General features: G+C 51.0%; 1 protein-coding gene across 2 annotated transcripts; it reads left to right on the forward strand.

Moving 5' to 3' along the window:
- PRRG3 (proline rich and Gla domain 3) lies at window positions 1-22,508 on the forward strand. 2 transcript variants are annotated; one of them, XM_078616251.1, is made up of 6 exons: window positions 12-162; window positions 13,137-13,310; window positions 16,184-16,344; window positions 17,930-18,169; window positions 20,738-21,076; window positions 22,207-22,508. In XM_078616251.1, exons 2-5 carry the CDS (start codon window positions 13,289-13,291, stop codon window positions 21,056-21,058), a joined length of 744 nt encoding a protein of 247 aa, XP_078472377.1. In that variant the 5' UTR covers window positions 12-162; window positions 13,137-13,288; the 3' UTR covers window positions 21,059-21,076; window positions 22,207-22,508. The 2 variants fall into 2 exon arrangements, with proteins under 2 accessions (XP_078472378.1, XP_078472377.1); XM_078616252.1 differs by lacking the exon at window positions 16,184-16,344 and having other exon boundaries at window positions 1-162.
- The last annotated feature ends 1,383 nt before the right edge of the window (window positions 22,509-23,891 follow it).

Here is a 23,891-nt window from a genome sequence, read left to right on the forward strand (position 1 = left end):
CGCCCCCTCCCGCGCGCCCATTTCATTATTTATTTCCGTCTTTGGCGTAGCGCGCGTTATCGATGACTGTTGTTTATTAATCGCCCGCTGCGTTTCGTCGTCGTCGTCAATAATAATTTGTCAGCATCCGTTGGAGAGGTCGCGGCTACGAAGGAGCGTGCGGTGAGCCCTCTTACATCGCCTCGCACTCCTGTGCCCCCCCCCACCACCACCACCCGTTCTATTGTTGCTTCACTGTACTGGCCGCGTGTACAGTCCTATTGTGGTGTGTTATTATTGTTGTTGCTGTCATTGTTGTGGTTTAATATCAGCGCTCGGGACATTCTGAGGGGAAAGCGCGGACGGGATCGCCACTGGCGCTGTGGAGATGTCTACGTGTGTGTGTGGAGAGCGGTGGGGTAGTGGTTAGCGCTATGCCGCGCTACGAACCCGGCCACCTGAGTTCGATTCCCACTCACGGCCACCACCACCAGTGACGATTATCTGAACCGGCCCCCCCCCAGGTCGACTCGGCCTCAAATGAGTAGCTGGTGCGGTGTGTAAACATCGCCACTGGGGAGACAAAGGCGGCCGGGCGTGGTGTTGGCCGCCCACCCCCTCGTGTGCCGTGCCGACCTTCATTTCTGCTGCTGCTCGCTAACAGCACTTGCCCCAGCAGTCTGTCACAGGCTACACGGGGGACCTTTGTCTCTGTAATGGAGCCGTGAAGAGACGGGAAGATGATTCATGTCACTCGCCGCGTGCCGGTTGTGATGATTCGATCGCTGGGCGATATTGCATGTATCGATACTGTATAATATATGTTTAATTGACATTCACAGTGCTACAATCCGCACTGACCAAACGTGGTGAAGTATGGTCGAATGCCACCCCCGATAACACCGTACGGCCTGCGTGGAGGGTTGCCGACATAGTACAGTGCAGTGACCGAGGAGCCTACATTGTAATCACGTACAAAGCATTGCTTTACATCGGGCGCGTTGTTAAACCGTTACCTGCAATTGATCGTGATTCGTGGTTAATACCTCCAACCTACCTGCCCGCCATGCGAACGTGGAATTTCCATCGCCGGCTGTGGTGATTTGGCGGCGTATAATTAATGTGGAGACTACAGTCTATATAAAGTGGGGGGAAATGTTAATAGAGTTAATCGATAACTGGTAAGTACTTGAAAATCGATCAATTGTCGCTTCCGAAAAGTCCGTGATAGTGTTCATGCTCATGAATGCACCCATCCAAGTAAGATCTGAACCTCGATGATTATCCACTGCCGCCCAAAGAGAGATGCAGTCGAACCGTCCGGTGCGTTAACCATTACACAAAGATAGAGTCAAAGATCCCCCGTGTAGCCTTAACAGACTGTTGGGGCAAGTGCTGTTAGCGAGTAGCACCTATGACGGCAGGCACGGCGCACGAGGGGGTGGGTGGTCGACACCACGCCCGGCCGCCTTTGTCTCCCTATTCGTGATGTTTACACACCGCACCAGGTGCTCATTTTGAGGCTGAGTCGACCTAGGGGAGGCCCAGGGCTGCTTCATATAGTCGTCGCTCGTGTTGACCGTGAGCGGGAATCGAACTCGGGTCGCCGGGTACGTAGCACAGCGCGCAAACAGCTACCACGCCCCACTACACTACACCAAACCCTCCGGGGTGCACTAACCATGGCAAAGGGGCCCTTGGTTATTCAGTTGTGAATGTTACGTTTACTGCTCGACATTATATGTGTGGAAAACCCCGTAACCTAGAAACAATAATCCGGTTGGAGTTTCAACAGTGCCTTGTAGATCAATATTGTGTTTGTTCCAAGACGTACAATATGCTGCTATGCAATGTCCAGTATATGGCGAATGCTTTCAACATTTTTTTAAAAAGAACATTATGTACAGTACTGCATTTCATTGGGTTTTTTGCTTACTGGCCTTTCGTCCATAGCACGGGGCGTCTCGTAAACATCTCACAATCAATGCAGGGTTGGCCCGGGATTATTTATACATTAAACTGGCTTCATCGAGGACTCTAGGCATAGCAGGGAAAATACTACAATGGGAATGTGGTCCTTGAGATGAAAAATGTAGTCAGGTCCCCCCCATCTCATCTGTTAGTGTGAATGGTCCTGTGGCATTGATAAGTAAGTCAGGGTGTTAACCTCCAATATCCGAGCTAAAAATGCTGCACTAATCAATACAATCTGCTCTCTTCCAATTATTGCTATGCCCAGTGCTGTGCTGGAACATCACTTTTGTTGAAATAAATGCCTTGGACACGTCAGTGAATGACATTTTTTTTAGTACAGATGAACATATACATTGTCACCTTTCAACCTTTTTTGTGGGGATCTCTCTATTTTAAACTTTGTCACACACACGCACACAGTGATGCACCCGAAACTTGTGGGAAAATAATTTCTAAGCTTTTTTTTCTTTGCCCTTTGTGCTGCCATGGAAAAGCCATGCATTTTGTTAGATTGATATATGAGCATGTCATCGAGCACATTGTGTATTCTTTTGTTATGTGGGCTGAGAGCAGAGATTGCAGCTCCGCCTGTCATAGAAGAGTCGTTTTAAAATCCCCACGACTGTACGTGCTCCAGTGGCCGCTTTATTTTTACAGTCTGTATTGGCGCTGCAGTTGATTGTCGAATCAAATTAATTTCAAAGTGTTTCTACGCTCAGATTAGCAATGGGGGTGGCATTTATCTTCCATTGGCAGTGCTGAGCCAGTGGTACACAAAGCACGTTTCGGTGGTGGGGTCAAACGATACAAAGGACAACTGTTGGCTTATCACAAAGTGATACTCATTAAAAACTGAACGTGCTACAGGCTGAGTTGATCCATGACCGGCATCTCATTTGTGAGAATTGAAGTCGTTTGAGGTCAATGTAAGTGATCGCCATTATCAGCAGCAATTATTAATCCACTGCTGGATGAAGGACTTCCCATGCCATCACCATCCCTCGCAGTCCTTGTTCGCACATACATCACATTAATTAGGCGTGTTCGTGTTAACTGAAGTAGAATAACATCATGGGACCTCCTTTGCCAGTATCAAAATATAATAATAGGTTTTTCTTATTTTTTCTGGCAACAAAACAGGTGTTAAGATGTTGAAACACCAAACTGAAACCTTTTACAATGAATCATGTCTGCATTAACCACAATGCTTGTGGTCAGAATGCAAAAAAAACATCCTCTGATAATATATGCATTGTCCTTGAAACTGATTGGTCCACACCAGAGACAGCTTTGTTTTGAGCCTCGTCTCAAACAGTGTTAGACCAGAGGATGCCAAAAGGCATACGGCCCAAAGACAAAGGAGGTCCCATGATGTAGATGCTCACCCCGAGCTCTCATTACTCTGATAGTGCATTGTCTTTGGGTTAATTTCTCCAAGGCATTGTCTTTGCCTTGGAGAAATTAACGTGATGCCGTAGGGACATTGAAAAGTCAGCACCAACTTAGATTTCATTACGTTATTAAAAATAATAACTGTAGAAGTTCAAAGATATGGTGAAATTTGAAATTGAATATTTTAGTTCATTAGCCTATGGATTTTCCAAACCAGTGATATTTAGTAGCATTTATTTAAACAAGCAAACTCTGGACCAAACATTTGCCTTCATTGTTCATCAGCATATCAAGGCTTGTTAAATAATAATTTGTGGGTTGCCAGATGTTAGTGGCTCGAGCACTGTCTAAGTTTTAATTTAAATTTGTTTAACCAGGTAAAAAGAGTGACCTGGGGCATTCATCTGCAAGTAGGGGGGGGAGGTGATGATTTTCTGTTGCGTGTAAAATCTCAATTGAGTAATGTGCAGGTCATTTTCAAATTGGGCAAACTTGGACCCAGACGCTGGTACAAAATGACCTCCCCTTGGCTGATGACGTCATGATCTTTAACGTCCACTGTGAACAGATGGCGTGCGTACTATGCTTATTACATCCGCGGGAGTAATCTGTTTAACACGTAGTAGGCTTTTGCGACCAATATTATCTCTAATAGAGGTTTTTTTGGGGGTTAGATTGCGTAAATATATACGTGTCGCTAAACTGTCCAACATCCGACACGGCTAATTAGTAAGGGTTGTCACGTAAGTAAAACATGTCAATTGGTGACTAGTTCAGCACACCGGTGTGTTGGAGAGTCAATCCTGGCTGTTGCCTGATGAAGCTGGTTGTAATTGTAGACGAAACTTCACAGTACTTGAATTGTATATGTTGTCAGTTACTCTCCAACACACCGATGTGCTGATGAACTAGTAACTAACTGGCATGTTTTTTTACGTGACAAACCTTACGAATTGGCTGCGTTGCGTGGTGCCGGTTTGAACGACACATTTATATTTACGCGACCGTACCCAAAAAAAATCTCTTATAGGAATAACCTGGTCGGCTACTGCATTCTAACCGTGAAGCTCTGCAACAAGCGGCAAACGCGCTGCCGCTGAGCCCTATCACCGCCCTAACTCACGGAGCCCTCATCAACACACAAGCAATTAACGCCATTTTTCTTGCGCAATAGATAATAATGGGTAATAAATTAAATAAGATATGTAAAAGAAGTCTGTTATAGTCACGTTCCGATGTAATATATCTGCCCAAAGTACACGTCTTGGCAAAAACATGAACTTTAGTTAAATGTTCAGCCTGTTTAACCCCAATCGTTTTAGGATCCACGATAATGTAATAAGAATATTTATTTATTTTGGAGGAATTTGATGAGCTAGAACGCTCATTTTCACTGGTTATTTAATTTCATCCAGGAAATCCTCACTGACTTAAACTATTTTTAGAAGGGTCCTTAACTTTGTTATATGGCCAAAGAGTGTTTTGCATGGGAGAGGAAATCGGATGATCTGGAGAAAACTCATGCATATTGCAGGATAACACTCAAACATATGTACAGATGTAATCTTAAACTGGTATTATGGGCCATTACCACAATGATACAGCCACAGGAGAAGTAGATCTGTTAGTTAATTACACCAGCAAATTCGACGTCACCCTCCCAAGAGCATAAATAGATATTTTCTATTCATGATGTAGATGAGAGCAGGTTTGAGAAGAAGCGAGCGTTTAATCAGTGCGTACTGCTACCTGTTCTAACACAGGGTCATTAACGACCGATATAGAAGACGCCTACGTGCTGAACATAAATAGATCAAAATTGGTTTTAAACACGATTACTGTTGAATGTTCATGCAGTTAAAATTACTTTTAACGGCAGGGTGGCACAGTGGTAACACTTGTGTCTCACAGAAAGAACAGCCTGGGTTTGATTCCTGACTTGGACTGTGTGGAGTTTGTATGTTCTCTCCCCCGTTGTACGTGATTTTCTTGTGGGTTTCCCCTGTTTCCTCCAGTAGCTAAAACAAATGTGCAATGTGTAACTCGTATTAGTCAAACATTAGGAAGCCACCGGAGCTGTGCACTTTAAAATATGGATTGAAAACGAATTTATTTTGAACTGGTTTTTGTGTTTAGTTGTCCGTTTAACACGTCGGCTTTCACGACCGATATCCATAAGAGGTTGTTTTGGGTTAGATCGCGTAAATATATAAATGTGTTGTTAAAACCCGCCACCACCCGACACAGCCAACTAGTAAGGGTTGTCACGTAAACAGAACGTGCCAATTCGTCACTAGTGTAATAAAGGACTCGATCCTGGGTCTGTCTCCGTTGTCCTTTATTCGGGTTCTTACACTTATCCCACACGGCCCTCGCTCAGAGCTCTCCCCTTGGCAGCTCCATAGCTGCCCTCGCTCCCGTAGCCTCCACACCTCTGCAACTCCGCTGCAGATCCCCTGTGCAGTCCTCCGGCTGCCCTCACTGCAGCTCCACCGCTGCCCGTCGTTCCTCCGCGCTTGGTCACCGCTGGCCGACGGTGCCAAGTCTTACTCTGCGTGTGTGTGGCGATCTCGCCACTCCTCGACCTCCGCCCTGCGTGGCCTCACACTAACTCTATCTCCCACACTCTCCCGTCTCTTCCGGTATCTCTCCCTTAAGACCTCACCCCTCTCTCCCACGTGACCTAACTCCTCCCCCCATGACGTCATATCCGCGAGGCCGTTTACGCCCGCATTACACCACCCTCCCCCGTAGAGAAAATCCAGCCGACCTCGGCTGAACAATAACGAGACAAGTAATGCGAGCGAACACAACCATCACACATTCAAGGACAACGAAGCATACAATAAATATAACAACAACAACACAACAGTAAAATTCAACGAAATGTAAGGGACTTTGAGCGCGTTCGGGTCGCCGGTCCGTCCCGGACGGGCGGCGGCCCTCCTGCAGACCGGGAACGTGACGGGGTTTTAGGAGCGACAGGATGAAGTCCTCCTGTCGCTATTGGAGGCCCGTCAACGTCCCGGTCCCGTGTCCCTGAAGGCCCAGCGTCGGGGGTGCGTCGCGATCGTGTCTGCGACGGGGTCGGAAGGGCGGCGGGGCTCGGAGTCCCCGCAGCCGTGGTAGGCACACCCCGAGCAGAGTCTCCTGTCTCCAGCAATGTCACGGCCGGCTTGTCTGTAAAAGGCACGACAGGCGCTCTTGCAAGGTCAACAGGCACAGGCAAGGATGAGTCGGCAGCCACAGACCCCGGCAAGGCAACATCGGGAGATGACGCATCGTCTCGAGGGGCCACATATGGTTTCAAGCGCGACGTGTGAACGAACCAACGCCGAGATCCAATCCGAACACTGTGGGTTGGGAACCTCGATGAGGCGGACCGGCCCTTGCCATGGTTTGTGTAATTTAGGAGAGGTACCTGGCCGCACCTGCGGGCAATGGAGCCAGGCCATGTCCCCCACCTTCCAGGGGCACTCCCCCTTCGAGCGTCGAGCACACCGCTCGTTCCGGGCCTGGGCTTTGGCAGTAGCCATGCGGGCCCCCTCCCGTGCCTCAGTAACCCGGCGAACGGTATCCCGAATGTAATCAGGAAGAGGCTTAGCAGGTCCCCTCACTCCAGTTCCCAACTGCACATCCATTGGCGGCACGTTCTCGCGACCGTACATAAGGAAAAACGGCGAATATCCTGTAGCCGCATGCGGCGTCATTCGGTATGCCGAAAGTACCCCAGGGATATGCAAATCCCAATCCGATTGTTTTTCACTCACGGTGTGACACAACATGGCGGACAATGTCCGATTTAGCCGTTCGACCATACCATCCGTTTGCGGATGGTAGGGAGATGTCCGTATCTTTTTAGTTCCAAGAGCTGCGCACACCTCCCCCAACAATTTAGAAGAAAAATTACGGCCTTGGTCTGTGAGGAGCCTCTCCGGCGCCCCCTTGTCCATAACGTACCCGAATAGAAAGGCGTCTGTGATAGGCGCCGCTGACTGGTCAGGCAAAGGCCAGGCCATCGGCCAGCGGGAGAGGTACTCCACCCCAACTAGCAAGTATTTATTTCCCTTAGCGGATGGCGGGAAGGGTCCCAAAATGTCCAACGCCACCAATTCGTTAACTCTAGACACCTGAATAGACTGTATGGGCGGCACATATGGTTGTTTAGGTGGTTTTCGCCGGGCACAATCGGGACACGCGCGAACGTGACCGACGACATCCGTTGTCATGCCGTGCCAAAAATAGTCTCGCTGCAGCGTCAATAGGGTCTTCTGCACCCCCAGATGTAAAAGCGTGTCCCCATGCAGAGTCCTAATCAACTCGTACCGCAAGGATGCCGGTACAACCAGACGCCAGCGTTCCTGTAACCCTTCCCTCCACATCAGCAGACCATCGCGGAGAGCGGTTTCCGCCATACCCCCCGTACCCAGTCCCCCACTCTTCTTCGCAGTCCGATTCCGTAACGAGACCAATGAACCATCCAACATTTGTTCCCGAATCCACACAGCCCTTGGAAGATTCAGAATCCCATCAGCCGGTCCCGGCTGCTTTGGAGCTTCAGGCACGTCGACCGCCAACGCAACAGGCTGAGGGGGTTGCTGAATCGGCGCACATCTATGCGTCCCCGACGCGCACGCGCAAGGGGATCGCTGCGGCAACCTAGAAAGCGCGTCCGCATTCGCGTGACGCACCCCCTTCCGATGGTGAATTTGGAAGGAAAATTATTGCAGCGTGTCCAACCACCGCGCCAACTGGCCGAATGGTTGGTCCATCTTAAGAGCATACTGCAAGGCCGCATGATCCGTGCGAACAATAAACGAACGACCGTCGAGATACGGTCGAAATTGGCGGAGAAAGAAAACAATAGCCAAAAGTTCCCTGCGTGTGACGCAGTAGCGGGTTTCAGCGGGAGACAAAACCCGGCTACCATACGCCACCACGCGTTCCACACCACCTTTTGATTGAGACAACACGGCCCCAATGCCCGTGTCACTCGCATCCGTATCCAGAATGAAGGGGTGATCGAAATCAGGATAATCTAACGTCGGTGCCGTAGCCAGTCGATCGCGCAGGCCCTGAAACGCCGCCTCTTCCGGCGGTCCCCAAGCAAATTTCCTTCCTTTACCCGTAAGGAGGTGCAAGGGCCTCGCGATCGTCGCGAAATCCGGAACAAACCTCCGATAGTATGAGGCAAACCCCAAAAAGCGACGTACATCCCCCACCGTGGCCGGGGTTGGCCAGTCACGGACGCATGCTGTCTTGTCCGGATCCGTGGCCACCCCGTCCGCACTTACGATATGCCCCAAATAGCGCACGGACCGTTGCAGTAGGTGACATTTCTTAGGCTTAAATTTCAAATTTGCGGAACGCATCCTGGCGAACACCGCCTCCAACCGCAGTAAATGCTCATCAAATGTGCGGCTGAAGACGATAATATCATCTAAATATATCAGACATGTCTCCCACTGCAACCCCGTTAACACCAACTCCATCAACCTTTGAAATGTGGCAGGGGCAGCATTCAGCCCCATCGGAAGACAATTAAATTAGAATAACCCCTGCGGCGTACGGAAAGCAGTCTTCTCCTGCGAGGGCTCGTCAAGGGGAAGCTGCCAGAATCCCGAAGAGAGGTCTTGCGTTGAAAAGAACTTCGCCCCCGACAAGGCATCGAGGGAGTCGTCCATACGCGGCAGGGGGTACGCATCTGCCACAGACACTTTATTCAATTTCCGAAAGTCGACACAAAATCGCAATTTGCCATCCTTCTTTTTAACCAAAACAACAGGCGCGCCCCATGGGCTGTTAGATGGAGATATTATGTCCGCAGCCAACATGTCATCCACTGCCCCTCGAACCTGATCTCGCTCCGCCGGACTCATCCGATGCGAGTTCAACCGAATAGGGGCAGCGTCCCCTGTGTCAATATGATGGTAAAGCAACGAGGTGCGTCCCAAGTCCAAATCGTCGGAGCTAAACACATCAGAATAACTCAACAATAATTTACGAAGCGCACAACGTTGTTCACCGGAAAGGGAAGAATTTTCCCCACACAATTCGGCGATCCAGCGATTATCAGCGGCACCAGGACCTGAAACACCACCAACCACGACCTGGCTGCTCAGATGATCTTGTGCCGTAAACGCCGTAGTGGCATGTGCCACAACCGTACCAGCCGGCACACACACATTTTCGGTACTTGCATTAAGCACCTGCAGAAACGGCTGCTGGTCAGGCCGGACAATAGTTTGCGCCCCAACGAGCGCCGCTCCGCCCGTTATAGTGGCGGACGGCGGCAGCAAAATCCCAATTGCACCCTGATGACCAGGTACAGGCTTCCGATATCGCAAGGGGATAAGCATCTGTGAGCCAGGTGGAATATCAACATATACCTCGGACAGCGCCTGCACCTGAGCGACCGGAGCAGGTCGCCCCCAGGGCGACGGTTGAAATGTAATTTTTCGCCCACCCGGTAATTCAATGCAGTTTTGATTAATTCAAATTAGAATGGGCATCTTGGCCAGGAAGTCAGTTCCCAACAAGCAAGGAACCGCGAGGGACCTCGAAATTAACACAATTCCCGAGGCCGACACTCCCCCGATAGATATTGTAGCGTCCACCTGGCCCACAATGCCCATGCTACCCCCGTTGGCAGCGACGCAGGAATCGTAAACCGGACGCACGGCCTCAGGTGGGATGTTCAACAGATGGAAAATGACATCCGATATAATGGTCGCGGATGCCCCTGAATCCACTAACACACGTACGTCCACCCCTTGTATAGAACCAGGTACAGTGGACGAACCAGTAACGGCCGCGACGACCCGCCGTGCCAATTTACGCCACTGCGTTACTGAGCGACGTGGCCCAGTCGATGGCCTCCCCCCGTTATTAACAACACCCGGATCGCACGACAACGGTGATGAGTGAGGTGTCAAGCCTTGCCGGGTGTCTGGTGTGCACCGACTTGCCTGTCCTGGAGGATCCTTCCGTGGCACGTCCGCTGACGAGGCCTCCTGCTGGGGCGGACCCGGGACGCGGGCCCAGCAGTCCCTGGCGTAATGGCCTTTACGGCCGCAGCGGAAGCAGTCGATGTTGTTGCGCCGCGCCGCAGGCACCCCGTCCCGACGCTCCCGTGGCGGTGGCGCAGATCGCGGCCCCGGCGTACTGCGGGCCGACCACTGAGCAGAGGCGGCTGTCAGCTCCTGCGGGCCCCCCCCGTCAGGAACGTACACCGCCTTCTTGGGATCCCAACCCGCGGCACCTCCATCGACGATGGGCCCCCCCGTCCACGCCGTGACTTGCTTCCAACGGCGCAGGTTGAACTGGGCATCAAGACATTTAGCGGCCGCCCGGGACGTGAGCTTTTCGTGGCCACACACCGGCATAGGAATCCCCAAATCCCGGGACAGCTCGAGCATCTTACCCAAGATGAGAGGTTCGAGCAGGTCAGGCTCCGTCTCCGGGTATGCAGCCATGGCCAACTCCAATACCGCACCCCTGTATGCCACCGGCGACTCCTCGGGTGCTCGCTGACGTTGAACAAACCGGCGATGAGCATCATCCGGTGGCTCATATGCATCTGCCATCTCGTCGAAAACTCCTCTCTGTTTTCTTCTTCTCGGCCTTTATAGAGCGGAAGAATCTCACCGACTCGTCATCGAGAAGAGTCGGTAAAACCTCCAATGCTTCGGCGTCCGTCCACCTTGCTGAGCGTACCGCCGCCAGAAATCTGCAGGCGAAAGCACTCCAATCGCCCCCGATGGAGAATTCTTTAACGGTCGTGAGATGACGACTGCGACTCCTTGTTGCACCGTCCTCAGCCGATGACTCACCCGGCGGCATATTCAAAATGGCGTCGCATCGCAACGTGTTCAAGATGGCGGCCTCTCGCCGCGGAGAGCGCAAGATGGCGGCTTCCCGCCGTTCTTCTCCTGCCACGCCCAAGATGGCGTCTTCTTACCGCGTGGCCAATGGCGCCGACAGCGGAGGCAAGGCAGCGACCTGCGGACCTCCATCGGCTCTCCCCAACGCCGTCCTCGGCGTGACAAGCTCGCACAATTGTGCGAGCACGATTTTCAGTGTCTCCAGCTGCGCCGCCATCTGCCTCCATCGCCAATCCGCGTCCTCTGGTGCAGACGGGTCCACCGACGCGGCGACATCTTGGACTCCCGGACCCGCACTTATTCCCGCACGGATCTCCTCCTCCATCGCAGGCAGGTCGACCGCCCGAGGAAGGTCGTCGTCGTCGGATGATGTAGCAGATGATGGCGCAGGAATATTCTTTCTTCTGAGCTGTTTTGACATGCCGTTTCACTTCTGACACCAGTGTAATAAAGGACTGGATCCTGGGTCTGTCTTCGTTGTCCTTTATTCGGGTTCTTACACTTATCCCACACGGCCCTCGCTCAGAGCTCTCCCCTTGGCAGCTCCATAGCTGCCCTCGCTCCGGTAGGCTCCACACCTCTGCAACTCTGCTGCAGATCCCCTGTGCAGTCCTCCGGCTGCCCTCACTGCAGCTCCACCGCTGCCCGTTGTTCCTCCGCGCTTGGTCACCGCTGGCCGACGGTGCCAAGTCTTACTCTGCGTGTGTGTGGCGATCTCGCCACTCCTCGACCTCCGCCCTGCGTGGCCTCACTCTAACTCTATCTCCCACACTCTCCCGTCTCTTCCGGTATCTCTCCCTTAAGACCTCACCCCTCTCTCCCATGTGACCTAACTCCTCCCCCCCATGACGTCATATCCGCGAGGCCGTTTACGCCCGCATTACACTAGTACAGCACACCGGTGTGTTGGAGAGCCAAGCCACAACATTTACAATCTGACTATGACGTTTCGCCAGTAATTACAACTAGCTGCATCAGGCGACAACCAGATGTGTGGAGAAGTCTTAACTGTTTCGTTCCTTATATAGAGGCGTAGATGTGGTGGCCACACTTCTGCGCTCTTGCGCAAAGTGGGGGGGGATTAATGTGTCAACGTACATTATGCATGTGCATTATGCGAGCCCTTTGATCTTGTCTTTTCTGTCTATTGTGTGTATAAAAATAGCCGTACCAACGTTAATCTCTATTAAAGTATGATGCCCTTTATAGGCATGCATTTAAATAATGTATTATTTGATTATTCACTTCCACGTAGCACTAAGGCGGTAGCTATCCGAAAGTTTAAAATAATTTTTATTTCTTTCAATTTCGATAGATTCTCGAATTAGTCTTGGCCAGTAGTAGTTAGTTTTGCACAGAATTTCAACATCAAAATCAATTGAGTGTCCTTGTTGGCACGCGTGTTCTGCTGTCCTTCACCCGCACCTCCGATTTGCATGGTTGGTTATATACGGTGTAAAAGAAAGTCAAGATATATACAACATCCTGATGCTGAAAAATTACCTACAAATTACCATAGCAGGAGCCTCCTTGAAGAATCGTCTTGAGACTCTGTGAGGCTTTTCTTGGTGACCAAGTGTGTGGGCGCCACGGCGGCGAGATATGAACTATGGCCCCTGGTCTGCAGGAGGTTGTGGGTTCGATCTTGACCCTGACACCTGTATATTTGGAGTTTGCATGTTCTCCCCGTGGTCGCGTGGATTTTTCTCCGGTTTTCCATCCACATTTAGAATCAACTTGCGTTTAGAGTATTTGGCAGCTTTAAGTTTACACACGATGATAAGCCAATTTGTTGAGCTATCATATGTGGCCAGGTCGCTTCTAAAAAAATAAGAGCTGTATAGCTCAGTGGGCATTATGTGGTAAGTAAAAAAAATTGATCGTCACAATAATTCTCGTTGGGCACAGGTCGTGGGGTGTTGCTGCCGCCCTGGCCTCACGTGCCGCCCCACCTCAGCGCGGACGCTCCTGTCGATGCCGATCTGCTGGCCACGGCGTGATGGAGAGTTGACGTCGCTTGGCCCAGGGGATATCCAGCGTGGGGGAGACGCCCGCCCAACATGGCTCTGCACAAGAGGCAAGGTAGGTGGGGGATAACAAACCGGGAGGCTAATGATGTAGATTACTTTTTGTGAATTTTCATGATTTGTAGTTTCCGGTTCTATTCAAGTATTGATAGCATTTTTTGGTTTGTGATATATCATTAATACTACAGGCAGACCTCGTTTAGCACTCGGGATGTGTTCCTGGAGAAGTGGGCACTAATTGGATCGGCACTAAACGAGGTCATTATACCATTGTTTGTACGGGGATGCGTTCCAGACAGCCTAATTTCATACGTATGAGCAATAGGAGGGCTTAATTTGGGTATCGGTATCAGCGCAAATATTAATACAGATGGTAAAAATTAGCTTAGAAATTTTTTTTAAAGTAACATCAATAAGTATTATGTTCTATACTCACCAGTGCGTTCTACTGTACTCCTACATCTCAGCGGTGTCAAGGCTAGGTTGGAGGAGCTGCTTAGCTCCCAGTCCGGGTCATTCTCAGAAAAGAGCTCCCAAGAACCTCCGTGGTCTTAGCGATGCCCTCGGTCAACATTTCTGTGGTTAGGTTTCTTTTAGGTGGAGCCTGAAACTCCATCCTAGTCTCGTGACTTGTCACCCAGCTAAACGCACTGTAATTACATGGAGAAAATTAATTGGTGTAGAAAAAAAATAATTGTGCCCACGAATTGTGATAATCGAATTGCCGGATTACTTGGCTTGGAGCGAACGTCGCTGTCATTGGCTGAGTGAACGATGGCCGGCGCTGCTGCACGTTCTCACTCGTAAACTCTTTTTAGATTATTTTTATTTAACATTTTTTTCTTTTGCAAACCACTTCTCCAGGACAAAAAACGCTGAAGCAAATCGGCGTTCTTATGGGGTTGCACTAAGCGAAGTCTGCCTGTGTCTTCCATTAAACTTGATTTCACCATGTCCTGTTCGTCCGATGGCCATCTCATTTGCATAAATTCTTAACAGGTTTTATCCGTACTATTCGATGCATATACAGTGAGGTTAACAATCGGTTTCAAACAGTGAATCGATAAATACTTGTTGAAGAGCTATTAATCTACGATTGTTTTTAGATTGCATCGTAATCGGAAGATTGTGACTCGCGAGTTAAATTTCCGGTCAGGAGTTGACACCTCTCTCAAGTTCATGCGAATGGTTCCACTTTAATGGTTATCCTATATAGTCTTCTGCTAGCATTGGGAAAGTAGACTTTCCATGGCTGCCAGTGAAGCCGAGGGCCTCCCGTTGCTTGTTTAATGAGACACTTTGGCTTGACTATTCCGCCCTGGAATTCTTCCTTTCATTTGAAGGACTCAAAATGAAAGGGAAAAATTCCTGTCCTGCTTAATAATGTCTGCATCCACTCTAGATTTTTGCAAATCCTAGCTCACCACTTCTAGACCTGTCACTCTCGATCTCCGCCCTGGTGATTCCAGACGTCTTGAGTGACTTCTCAGCTTGCCCAAGATGGTACCACTAACCCCTTACCAACATGTCCAAGCTTTACGAGTCGACTTTCTGTCCATCTAAGATGGGGACAATTCTTTACCTCCTTCCTCCTGTTCATTTCTGACCAGATCTTGTCTTACGATCCCCGAAATCCATCTTTTCATACTTATTTCTGTGTTGCACATCTGCTCCTGCCCGAGCTTTAGAGACACTTTGCCTTGACTGTTGTTATTATTATCATTGTAGAGCACAGTAGTGTGGTTAGGACCGAGCCGTAAGTCACGAGGCGAGCAGAGTGGAGCGCGTGGGCAGACGCGCGTCACCACCCCCGGTTCACACGGGATCCTCACCAGCCCCCCCCGCCACCGATCGCTCATTGACAAATAAAGTGGCGTGCGCACACATACCGTGCCGTGAAAGCAAAACATTACAGTACAACGATGGATTATTTTGCACTGCCCACTGCTACTTACCACGTGACCCCACAGCCTATAACAACCTGTCATGCATGGATCAACCTTGCTTGACTTGCAAAATCTGACGAGATTTTTTTCCACGTTCCGAGTTATTTTTGATAAGGCCTATGACATCATAGAGCTGTCTGCTCTGAAGCAAGGATATTGCCTGACATGTTAACCTATCATCTTTTTCTTCTTGGTTCTTTCGGTAAAGTCACGTAGAAGGGAAATAATAAAATAATAAAAATAAAACATAATTAAATACAATTCTCACGACGTTTCGGCCACAACGCAAGCAGCCGTCCTCAGATGAAGAACAGGTCTGTTGGAAAGACAGCGTCTGAATGAACACCACCAAGCTTGGCAGCGTATATTTAAGCTGGGTTAGGGGAGGAAGGGCGCCTTGATAAAGGAATTTGCATATCAACAGGAATTTAGCATATTCGTGGAAAATGCAGATATGGGATTAGTCACTACTTGTGGAATGCGTAGGAGGTGGGGGGGGTCTCAAAGTCATATTAAATCGAAATGTATCATTTTTTTCTTATGAGGCATTGTTAATTAGAAATGCCAGTCATGTTTTTTTTATATGTGCTGTTAGATTAAAGAAGTTAATGAAGAAAATGGAACAAGACACTGACAAGTGAGCAAAAAATCATGGAGAGGTGCATGCTTTGAATTGCACTGAGAGGCAGGAGGAGGAACTCATTGGTTAGAGAACAAACGCAGGTTAAAGGCATCGTATTGACTTTAGAAAGACGACTGGGCCTGCGCAAGACACTTTGACCAACATGATGTAAGCCTGTGTTCGAGACAAGCGATGGAGTGGCAATCCCCTCCAGTGCAGGTGTTGCGACAAGTTGGGAGAGGCCTTCGTGCAACAGTGTATTGGTAACGTGTGACACCGACGATGTGCGTCGTACGTAGATGCGGTGTAGCTTGCCAGCGTCATTGAGCCCCCCACCCCCTGGCGTTTGTCCCTTCCCAGTATTCCTGTCGCCGGAGGTGGCGCGCTCCGTACTGCGCCGCTACGGCCGCGACAACGCATACCTGGAGGAGATGAAGCAGGGCAACATCGAGCGCGAGTGCGTGGAGGAGCGCTGCAACTACGAGGAGGCGCGCGAGGCCTTCGAGAACGATGAGAAAACCGTACGCGTGCCACCGCTACCTAGCAGGGGTGTGGGGGGGGGTGTGCCCACTGTGTCGCCGGGGACACGGCGTGCAGGGAGCAAGCGTGGGTGTGCGGTCCATTCTCCTGGAACTCGTAGTTTTCGTAATGCGAATTGTATGTAATGGGATGAACGTATTAGGGAACACGTTTTTTTTATAACACGGATGGATGTGAAATGGATGTAACGCGATCGAAACTAGGTCGCGCGTGTCGGAATAAGCGGTCATACGGCTGCCTCGGCATAGCATCGCACAGATGCTTCTGGATGCTTCTAGACGCTACCCACGAGCCTCAATCCGCCCACTCACTTTGGAAACCCTTATCAGCAGTTGCATTTGGAGGCTTGCCCCCACTTTTCTCTCCGCCTGATGAAGACCGCTTGTGTTGCGATCGAAACGTCGTGGTTTTATTTAATTTTATTATTTTAAATTAATTATTTTTTATTTAAATTATATATTTTAATTTTCTATCTACTTGACTTTACCGAAAGAACCAAGAATATGCTTGTGACTAGTTCCGGTTTGGCAGCAGAGGGCTCCGAATCAGTTTCACAGCATGTTTTCGTCAGCTGCGTAATGCTGTGTGCAAGCTGCCTGATCTATCATTCCATATGAAGCTTCGGATAATTTCAGCTACAGTTATACCCTCCCTTTACGCTTGCAAAATGTGGACCCCTTTAAAGTAACTTCCGCGCCAGCTCGAAACATTCAGACTGGCCTGCCTACGATCCATCCTCAGTTTAGCCAGGCTGGATTGTGTGAGGAGCTCGCTGATCCTTGAGAAATCTGGACACAGTCCCATCCGTGAGCTTCTATGGCAGGTGAGGCTTCATTGGCTGCGTTATGTAGCGCGCATGCCCAAGCAGCTTGTTTGGCTGGATAGAAGGGGCTGCACGGCACCGGAGGACGTCGAGCTGAGTGGACTTGCTGATGACTGGTAACAGCTGTGTCAAATCGGCCTCCGTGGAGGAGGCTCGTGAAGGACGCTACTTGGCAGTTGGAGACAGCTGCCCTCCAACAACAGCTGAGGGCAGAGAAGCGACACTCACAACAAATAGTGGAGTGATGGGCGGCTAAAACGCAGCAAGTTCGCACAGTGGGCAGCACAGGTAGTAACATCTGGCAGTCTTCAAAGGATGTTCACCCAAACACCTGGGTCTGTCGCATGACCTCCGGTCAGTGAGCCTTTTGACACTTAATGTGACCTCAAAGTGTACCTCGCTTGGCACAAGCGATGGGGTGACGTCACCGCCAATTAGTGGAGAATGGCAGCTGTTGTATGTACAAGTGTGGGGAGCGGTAGCGTAATGGCTCGGCGTACTGCGCTGTGAACTCGGGCTCCCCAATTTAGATTACTGCTCACGGCCAACATCAGTGACTGAACCCATCGTGTACCTCCCGTCGGTCGACATAACCTTAAACGAGTATGTGGTGCGGTGTGTCAACATCACTACTGGTGAGACAAAGGCGGCCAGGCATGGTGAAAGCCACAATTCCCCCTTGCATGCTGTGTTGCCCTTCATGTGTGCTTGTTAAGAGCGGGATCTGTTTGCGTTGCGAGCAGAGGGAGTTCTGGATCGAGTACACGGCGGAGCACAAGGCGCCGGACTCGGATGGCGCCGTGAGCCTCTTCGTGGTGGTTCCCGTCGCCACCTTTCTGCTACTGTTGCTCGTGGGGCTGCTGTCGCTGTGGCGCTACCGCTCGCGCCGCCTCGCGGAGCAGTCGGAGCACCCCTCCCCGCTCGAGCACCAGCAGCACCGCGCATACGAGCATGGCTCCGGCCTCGACTATCGCCTCCCGCAGGTGCCAGAACACGAGCCACAGGGGTTGTTGTGTACGCCATGGTGGCGATGTTAACCACCTTGCCTGGTATACAGGAGGTCGTCGTGGGTTCGATCCCGACCCCTGACGCCTGCTGTATTATATTATATTATTATATTATTTTATTTTATTATGTTTTATTTTTATTATTTTATTACTTCCCTTCTACGTGACTTTACCGAAAGAACCAAGAAGATGAATCCCTGCAGTCACGAAAGCTTTAAATCGAAATTTAGCCTGCTGTATATTTGGAGTTTGCTTGTCTCTCTCCTCGTGGTCGCGTGGATTTTTCTCCAGGTCTTCCGGATTTTCCTTCACATTAGAAACACGCGTTTAGAGTATTTGTTTAGTTTACTATTGGGGTGGGCAGATCCCCCCCCCCACTCCCCGTACATTTCCTTAAAGCTCAGAACCTGCACTTTGCAGAAATGTCCGGTGGACTTGTGAAAGACGAAGCTCGGTGATTACAATTTAGATGCCATAACGATGGATGTCTCCGGCGAGCCATGTCCTGACACTCATCAGCAGTCCTGAGCCAGTGGTGGAAATTGTATATTCCCATGGCAGAGGCTAGTGTCTTCATAGAACGACAGAGTACTCTTAATCACCTTTTCATCTGTGTCGGATAGTGTCCTCTCGTACCCGTGGGTTTTCTGTGTGTGCTCCAGTGTTCATCTATAAACACTTACCTATAAACACTCGTGAATTAGCTGGAAAATCTTAATGTGCGCCTCTGTGTGGAACATTGTAAGATGCAGTTTGCATGAATCGTGCTATAAAAGAACACTTATTATTCAAAGCTCGTACGAACCAACATGGTGAAATATGGTCAAACAACCCCTCTCATGCATCACTGAATTGATCAACAGGAAATGAGCATGGTCCCACCCTCATTCGTGCAGGAACTATTAAAAAAAAAACTAAAATTGTGTTTACCATGTAAGGCCTACTGAGATATATAGCTCCTTTTTAGAAGCGACCTGGGCACAAATGATCGCTCAACAAATTGGCTTATCACATAGAAATGTATAGCAGCCAAATACTCTAAACGCATTTTTCTAAATGTGGAGGGGAAAAACCAGAGGACGCGGAGAGAATTTCACACAACCACGAGGAGACCATGCAAAATTCCAAATTTACGGGGTCGGGATAAAACCCATGACCTCCTGCATACAAGGCGAGGTAGTTAACATCTCGCAAGTTGTGTAGATATTTACTGGTGTGGGCACGTCACCGTGATGTTCAAAAGCGTTCCGGCACGGTATGCACTCACCTTAAGCTCTTTCCCATCATTTGACAACTCTCAGCGGCTCGCAGGCCACACATTGACAGATGGGCCCCTTTTGTTAAACGCTGCTTTAAAAAAAAAATCTTCCCTCAATACGTCTTTTGTCGCCATCTGAAGTTTCAAACAGCCAGCGTCGGCGGTAATCACACCGGGCACGGCGTCGGCGTTTCGAGGGTGCCACGGGATTCCGGCCACATGGTGTTTCGTGGCTGTTTGTAACCCGAACCCTTCGCCTCGTGAGATCCTTCCCACGAGCGGCCGCTAAACGGGAGCGGCAATGCAAACCCCCCCCCCCGTGGTCACCGTGGCGGCGGCAGCCCGCGCGTGCTATGCTAACACGTGAAAAGTGACACGCGGCGGAGGTGAGAGGCGTGGAAAGCGCCTACGTGCGTGCCGGCTCTTGACGCTCCCCCCTGGGGTGGGGTGTGGGGGGGTAGGGCGCCGAATCGAACTTTAAAATACGGCGGCACGGATGGAGACACTCTCGGGTCTTCCCTGCCGCTTTGGCCACGTTGCCCCCGTGCTTTAAGGTAGAGGGAGAATCGAGTCGTCGGGACCGGTAAGTCGCAACCCGTGCATTGGAGGAGTACAGAGGTTAACTAATAGGCATTGTACGCATTTGCCAAACATTGCACAGCACTCACTCATGCAGGCTCATGGTTCAGGGCATGCCTTTGCTTGGAAGAGGTTTGGGTTACCCACCCTTTATCTCACTTAAAATTATCCTCCAGGGATCATCCTATCTCCAGTCATCTCTCCACCGATGTCATCCCATCGCTCGCCGGCATCTTCCACTTTCCACCCAATCTGTCGCCATTATTCTCTCACCATTCCTGCTCATAATCTCTGTTCATTATTCCTTCTTTGCCATCATCTCCCATGCCTTCATTTCCCTATTGCCAATTTGTCTCCCTCGCGATCTCTCCATGAGTATCACGTCATCACTGACGTTGCCTCTACTCTCCCATCGTCCCTTCTTTCGACTCACCTTTTGTGTCGTTCGAGACTTCCTCTCATCATCCTTTGTCGTGTCCTTGTCTTCTCTCCACACTTATCGTCCCTTCTCTCATCGCCTCACCGGGTGCCATGTCGTCGCTCGTGTTTCCAGCTCCCTTCTCGTCAGTCCTTCTTTGCGGCCGTCCCCGTGGATACCTTTCTTTAGTCTCACTAGCGTCGCTCGCGGTGTCGTCCCGCCACTCATCGGCTCCAACCTGGCGCCCCCCACGGTGCCCACCCCCCTCCCCCCCCACGTTGCCCCGCAGGCGCGGGGCTGCCCGGCCGTGCTGCTCGAGGCTCCGTGCGAGGGCCTGCGCGGCCTCGCGGGGGACGGCGGGGGGGACCGCACGACGGCGTCGCTCGGCCACCGGCCCAGCTCGGCGTCCGTTGCGTCGCGCGTCTCCAACGTGGAGCCGCCGCCCTCGTACGAGGAGGTGACCGGCCTGGCGGCGGTGCCGGCGGGGCGCGCCGCCAGCCCCACGCCCAGTGGGCCGCCGCCCGCCTACGACGACATCATCGTGGGCGACGTCGAGGGCAGCCCCGTGTCGTCGCTACCGCACGACGACGACGACGGCGACGACAAGTGACACCATTGAGCCCCTCCGGTATGAGCGCCGTCGCGGTCACGGAAACTCGGACTAGAGTGCGCGCTCGAAGACGTAGAGATGTCACGCGGTATTACATTGTAAATATATTGCTTTCGATAAGAGCGTTTAATTTAATGTCTTTGGTTGTAATTACATACAAACATAATAAAAAACGTAGTTTTTATTTTCATTATTCCAGACGTCTCCCATATCTGGAAAGGTTCTCCCCACAATTATTCTGGCTTCTAGAGGTTTTAGTGTATTTTATTTTTTTACGCACATTTGTGTTTGTGCGAGTTTATTTGTTTTCTGTGCGCACATACACTTGTGTGTGTATCTGAGGAGGGGGCGGTGGCGCAGCGGTTAGCGCGCTGTGCTACAAACCTGGCGACCCGAGTTCAATTTCCACTCATGGCCAACACTGGTAACCATTATTTTAATCGGTCATGGGCCTCCCCGAGGTCGACTCAGCCTCAAATGAGTACCTGCTGTGGTGCATAAACATCGCCACTGGGGAGACAAAGGTGGCCGGGCGTGGTGCTGGCCACGCACACCCTCGTGTGCCGTTCCGCCATTTATAGGTGCTCGCGAACAGCACTTGCCCCAACAGTCTGTTAAGGCTACACGGGGGATCTTTGTTCTTTGTCTGAGTATATTGGTGTATCTTTTGAGAGTGTTTGTGTATGTGTGCATGCCTTGGTCATTGCGTACGACTCTCCTCTCAATGGATACCCATGGGGGGAACCGTTGGACTATTGTTACGCAAGAGTAATGTGGATCGTGGCATTTGGCAGCCGGTCCGTAGTCTCGGGTAGCATCGGTCAGCTTGCACAAATCAGTGGGGCATCGATCAAGTCCAGCGGTTAAAAATTCCACATTCCCATGCCAGAGGCCAGTCTCCACACAATAATTGATGTTTCAAGTAGTACTTATGTCATTGGTCCAAAGGTGATGATGTTGACAATGATGGGCTGAATCCAACACTCCACTTACAATGGTGAGTGGAGTGCTAGACCACAGTGCCATCCATCGGTGCGATACAGGATGACCAAATAATGCTTTAATGTAGCTTGTCTTGCACAGCATCGTGTAGTCCTCACTGGGGTGTTGTGAGCTAATTACACTGCATGTCTTTTTTTTTTACTCAGACTGTGCTCTCGCATCTTGGACGGTTGGAATTCATCACAACTCTTGTTTGGAAAAGCACAGCGGGCCGTCGTTGATGTCCGGCCGTACTCTGTGGTCCCTCACCACGCAGTTTGACCGGGCTGTTGAGCGGGAGCACGGATTGTGAACGGAGGAGCCGGCTCTTCAGAAGCCACCGGCTCACATCGCTCACCAATCCGGTGTCGGCAACAAATACAAAGCACGTCTAGAATCCTGTGTGCGCGCTCGTGCGTGTGCGTGTGTACACGCGGGTGTGCGTGTGTACACGCGGGTGTGCGTGTACACACGCACACAACACAACAACAACCGCCATTCGCCACTAAGTGGCGGTGACGTCACCACGACGCTTGTGCCAGGCCATGTGCACCTTGAGGCCACGTGAAGTGTCGAACGCCCGCTGGCAGGAGGTCACGGGGCAGACCCAGGTGCCACGGGTCGACTGACCGAGATGACCGAGATGACTGGCTGATGCACCACCTGTGCCCCCTACTGTGCCAACTTGCTGTGCTTTAGCCACCCGGCGCTCCGCTCGTTGTTGTGAGCGTCGCTCCTCCGCCCTCCGTTGTTGTTGGAGGGCGACTGCCTCCAACTGCCCAGTAGCGTCCTTCACGAGCCTCCTCCACTGAGGCCGATCTTGACACCGCTGGTACCAGTCATCGGCAAGTCCACTCAGCTCCACGTCCTCCTGTACCACATCACTCCATCTCTTCTCTAGCCCGTGCCGCGCCCGTTTAGCCCCCTCGATCCGGCCGAACAAAAGCTGTTTAGGCATGCGGTGGCTGGGCATGCGGGCTACATGACCCAGCCAACGCAGCCTTGCCTGCCGGAGGAGCTCACTGATGGGACTTTGCCCAGATCTTTCAAGGACTTGTGAGCTCCTCACACAATCCAGCCTGGTCAAACCCAGGATGGATCGTAGGCAGGCCAGCCTAAATGTTTCCAACCGGCGAAGATGCTCCACTAGGGGGGTCCACGTTTCGCAAGCGTAGAGAAGGGAGGGAATGACCGTGGCCGAGAAGACCTGAAGCTTCGTGCGGAGCGACAGACCAGGTAGCTTCCACACAGCGTTACGCAACCGATGAAAAGATATTGCCGCTCGACTGATTCGGAGTGAGACCTCTGCTGATAAACTGGAGCTGGTCATGAGCACACTGCCCAGGTATGGGAAACTCTCTACTCTCTCCACAACTGCCCCATCACCGATTGGGAGTTGTGGGGGCGGAGTGCCCGATGGTACAAAATACCCAGGCAGGTGCTTAGTTTTGGTGGGGCTGATGGTAAGGCCCCACCTCTTAGTGGCACACTCCAGCCTCAGCAGCAGCGTCTCCAACTCCTCTTCTGAATGAGCAGCTATTACCAAATCATCGGCATACATAACGTGGTTGACCAATAGGGAGCCATCCCTTGATCGCACCCGGGCGTCGATCAGCCTCCCATTATATCTGTACCAAATGGTAATTCCCCCGGTACAGCTATTGAAGGCTTCACGAACTACGCAGTCGAAATAGATGTTAAATAATGTGGGAGCCAGAGGACATCCCTGTCGCACCCCAAGGTGTACAGGGAAAGGCTCCGACTCCCGGCCACGTAGTTTTACCCGGGCCCGCTCACCATCATGAAGGTCCTTAATGATCGTGAGCAGAGGGTCAGGGACTCCGAAAGCACG

Source organism: Lampetra planeri, chromosome 50 (genome assembly GCF_965212315.1).
Source record: "Lampetra planeri chromosome 50, kcLamPlan1.2.h2, whole genome shotgun sequence".
NCBI lineage: Eukaryota > Metazoa > Chordata > Hyperoartia > Petromyzontiformes > Petromyzontidae > Lampetra > Lampetra planeri.

Bases quoted from the DNA above. Each gene is read 5' to 3' on its own strand.
- PRRG3 (XM_078616251.1), top strand. From the start codon at position 13,289: ATGGCTCTGCACAAGAGGCAAG. The intron at 16,345-17,929 runs GTACGCGTGCCA...CGTTGCGAGCAG, and splicing joins TCGAGAACGATGAGAAAACC to AGGGAGTTCTGGATCGAGTA. The intron at 18,170-20,737 runs GTGCCAGAACAC...GTTGCCCCGCAG, and splicing joins TCGACTATCGCCTCCCGCAG to GCGCGGGGCTGCCCGGCCGT.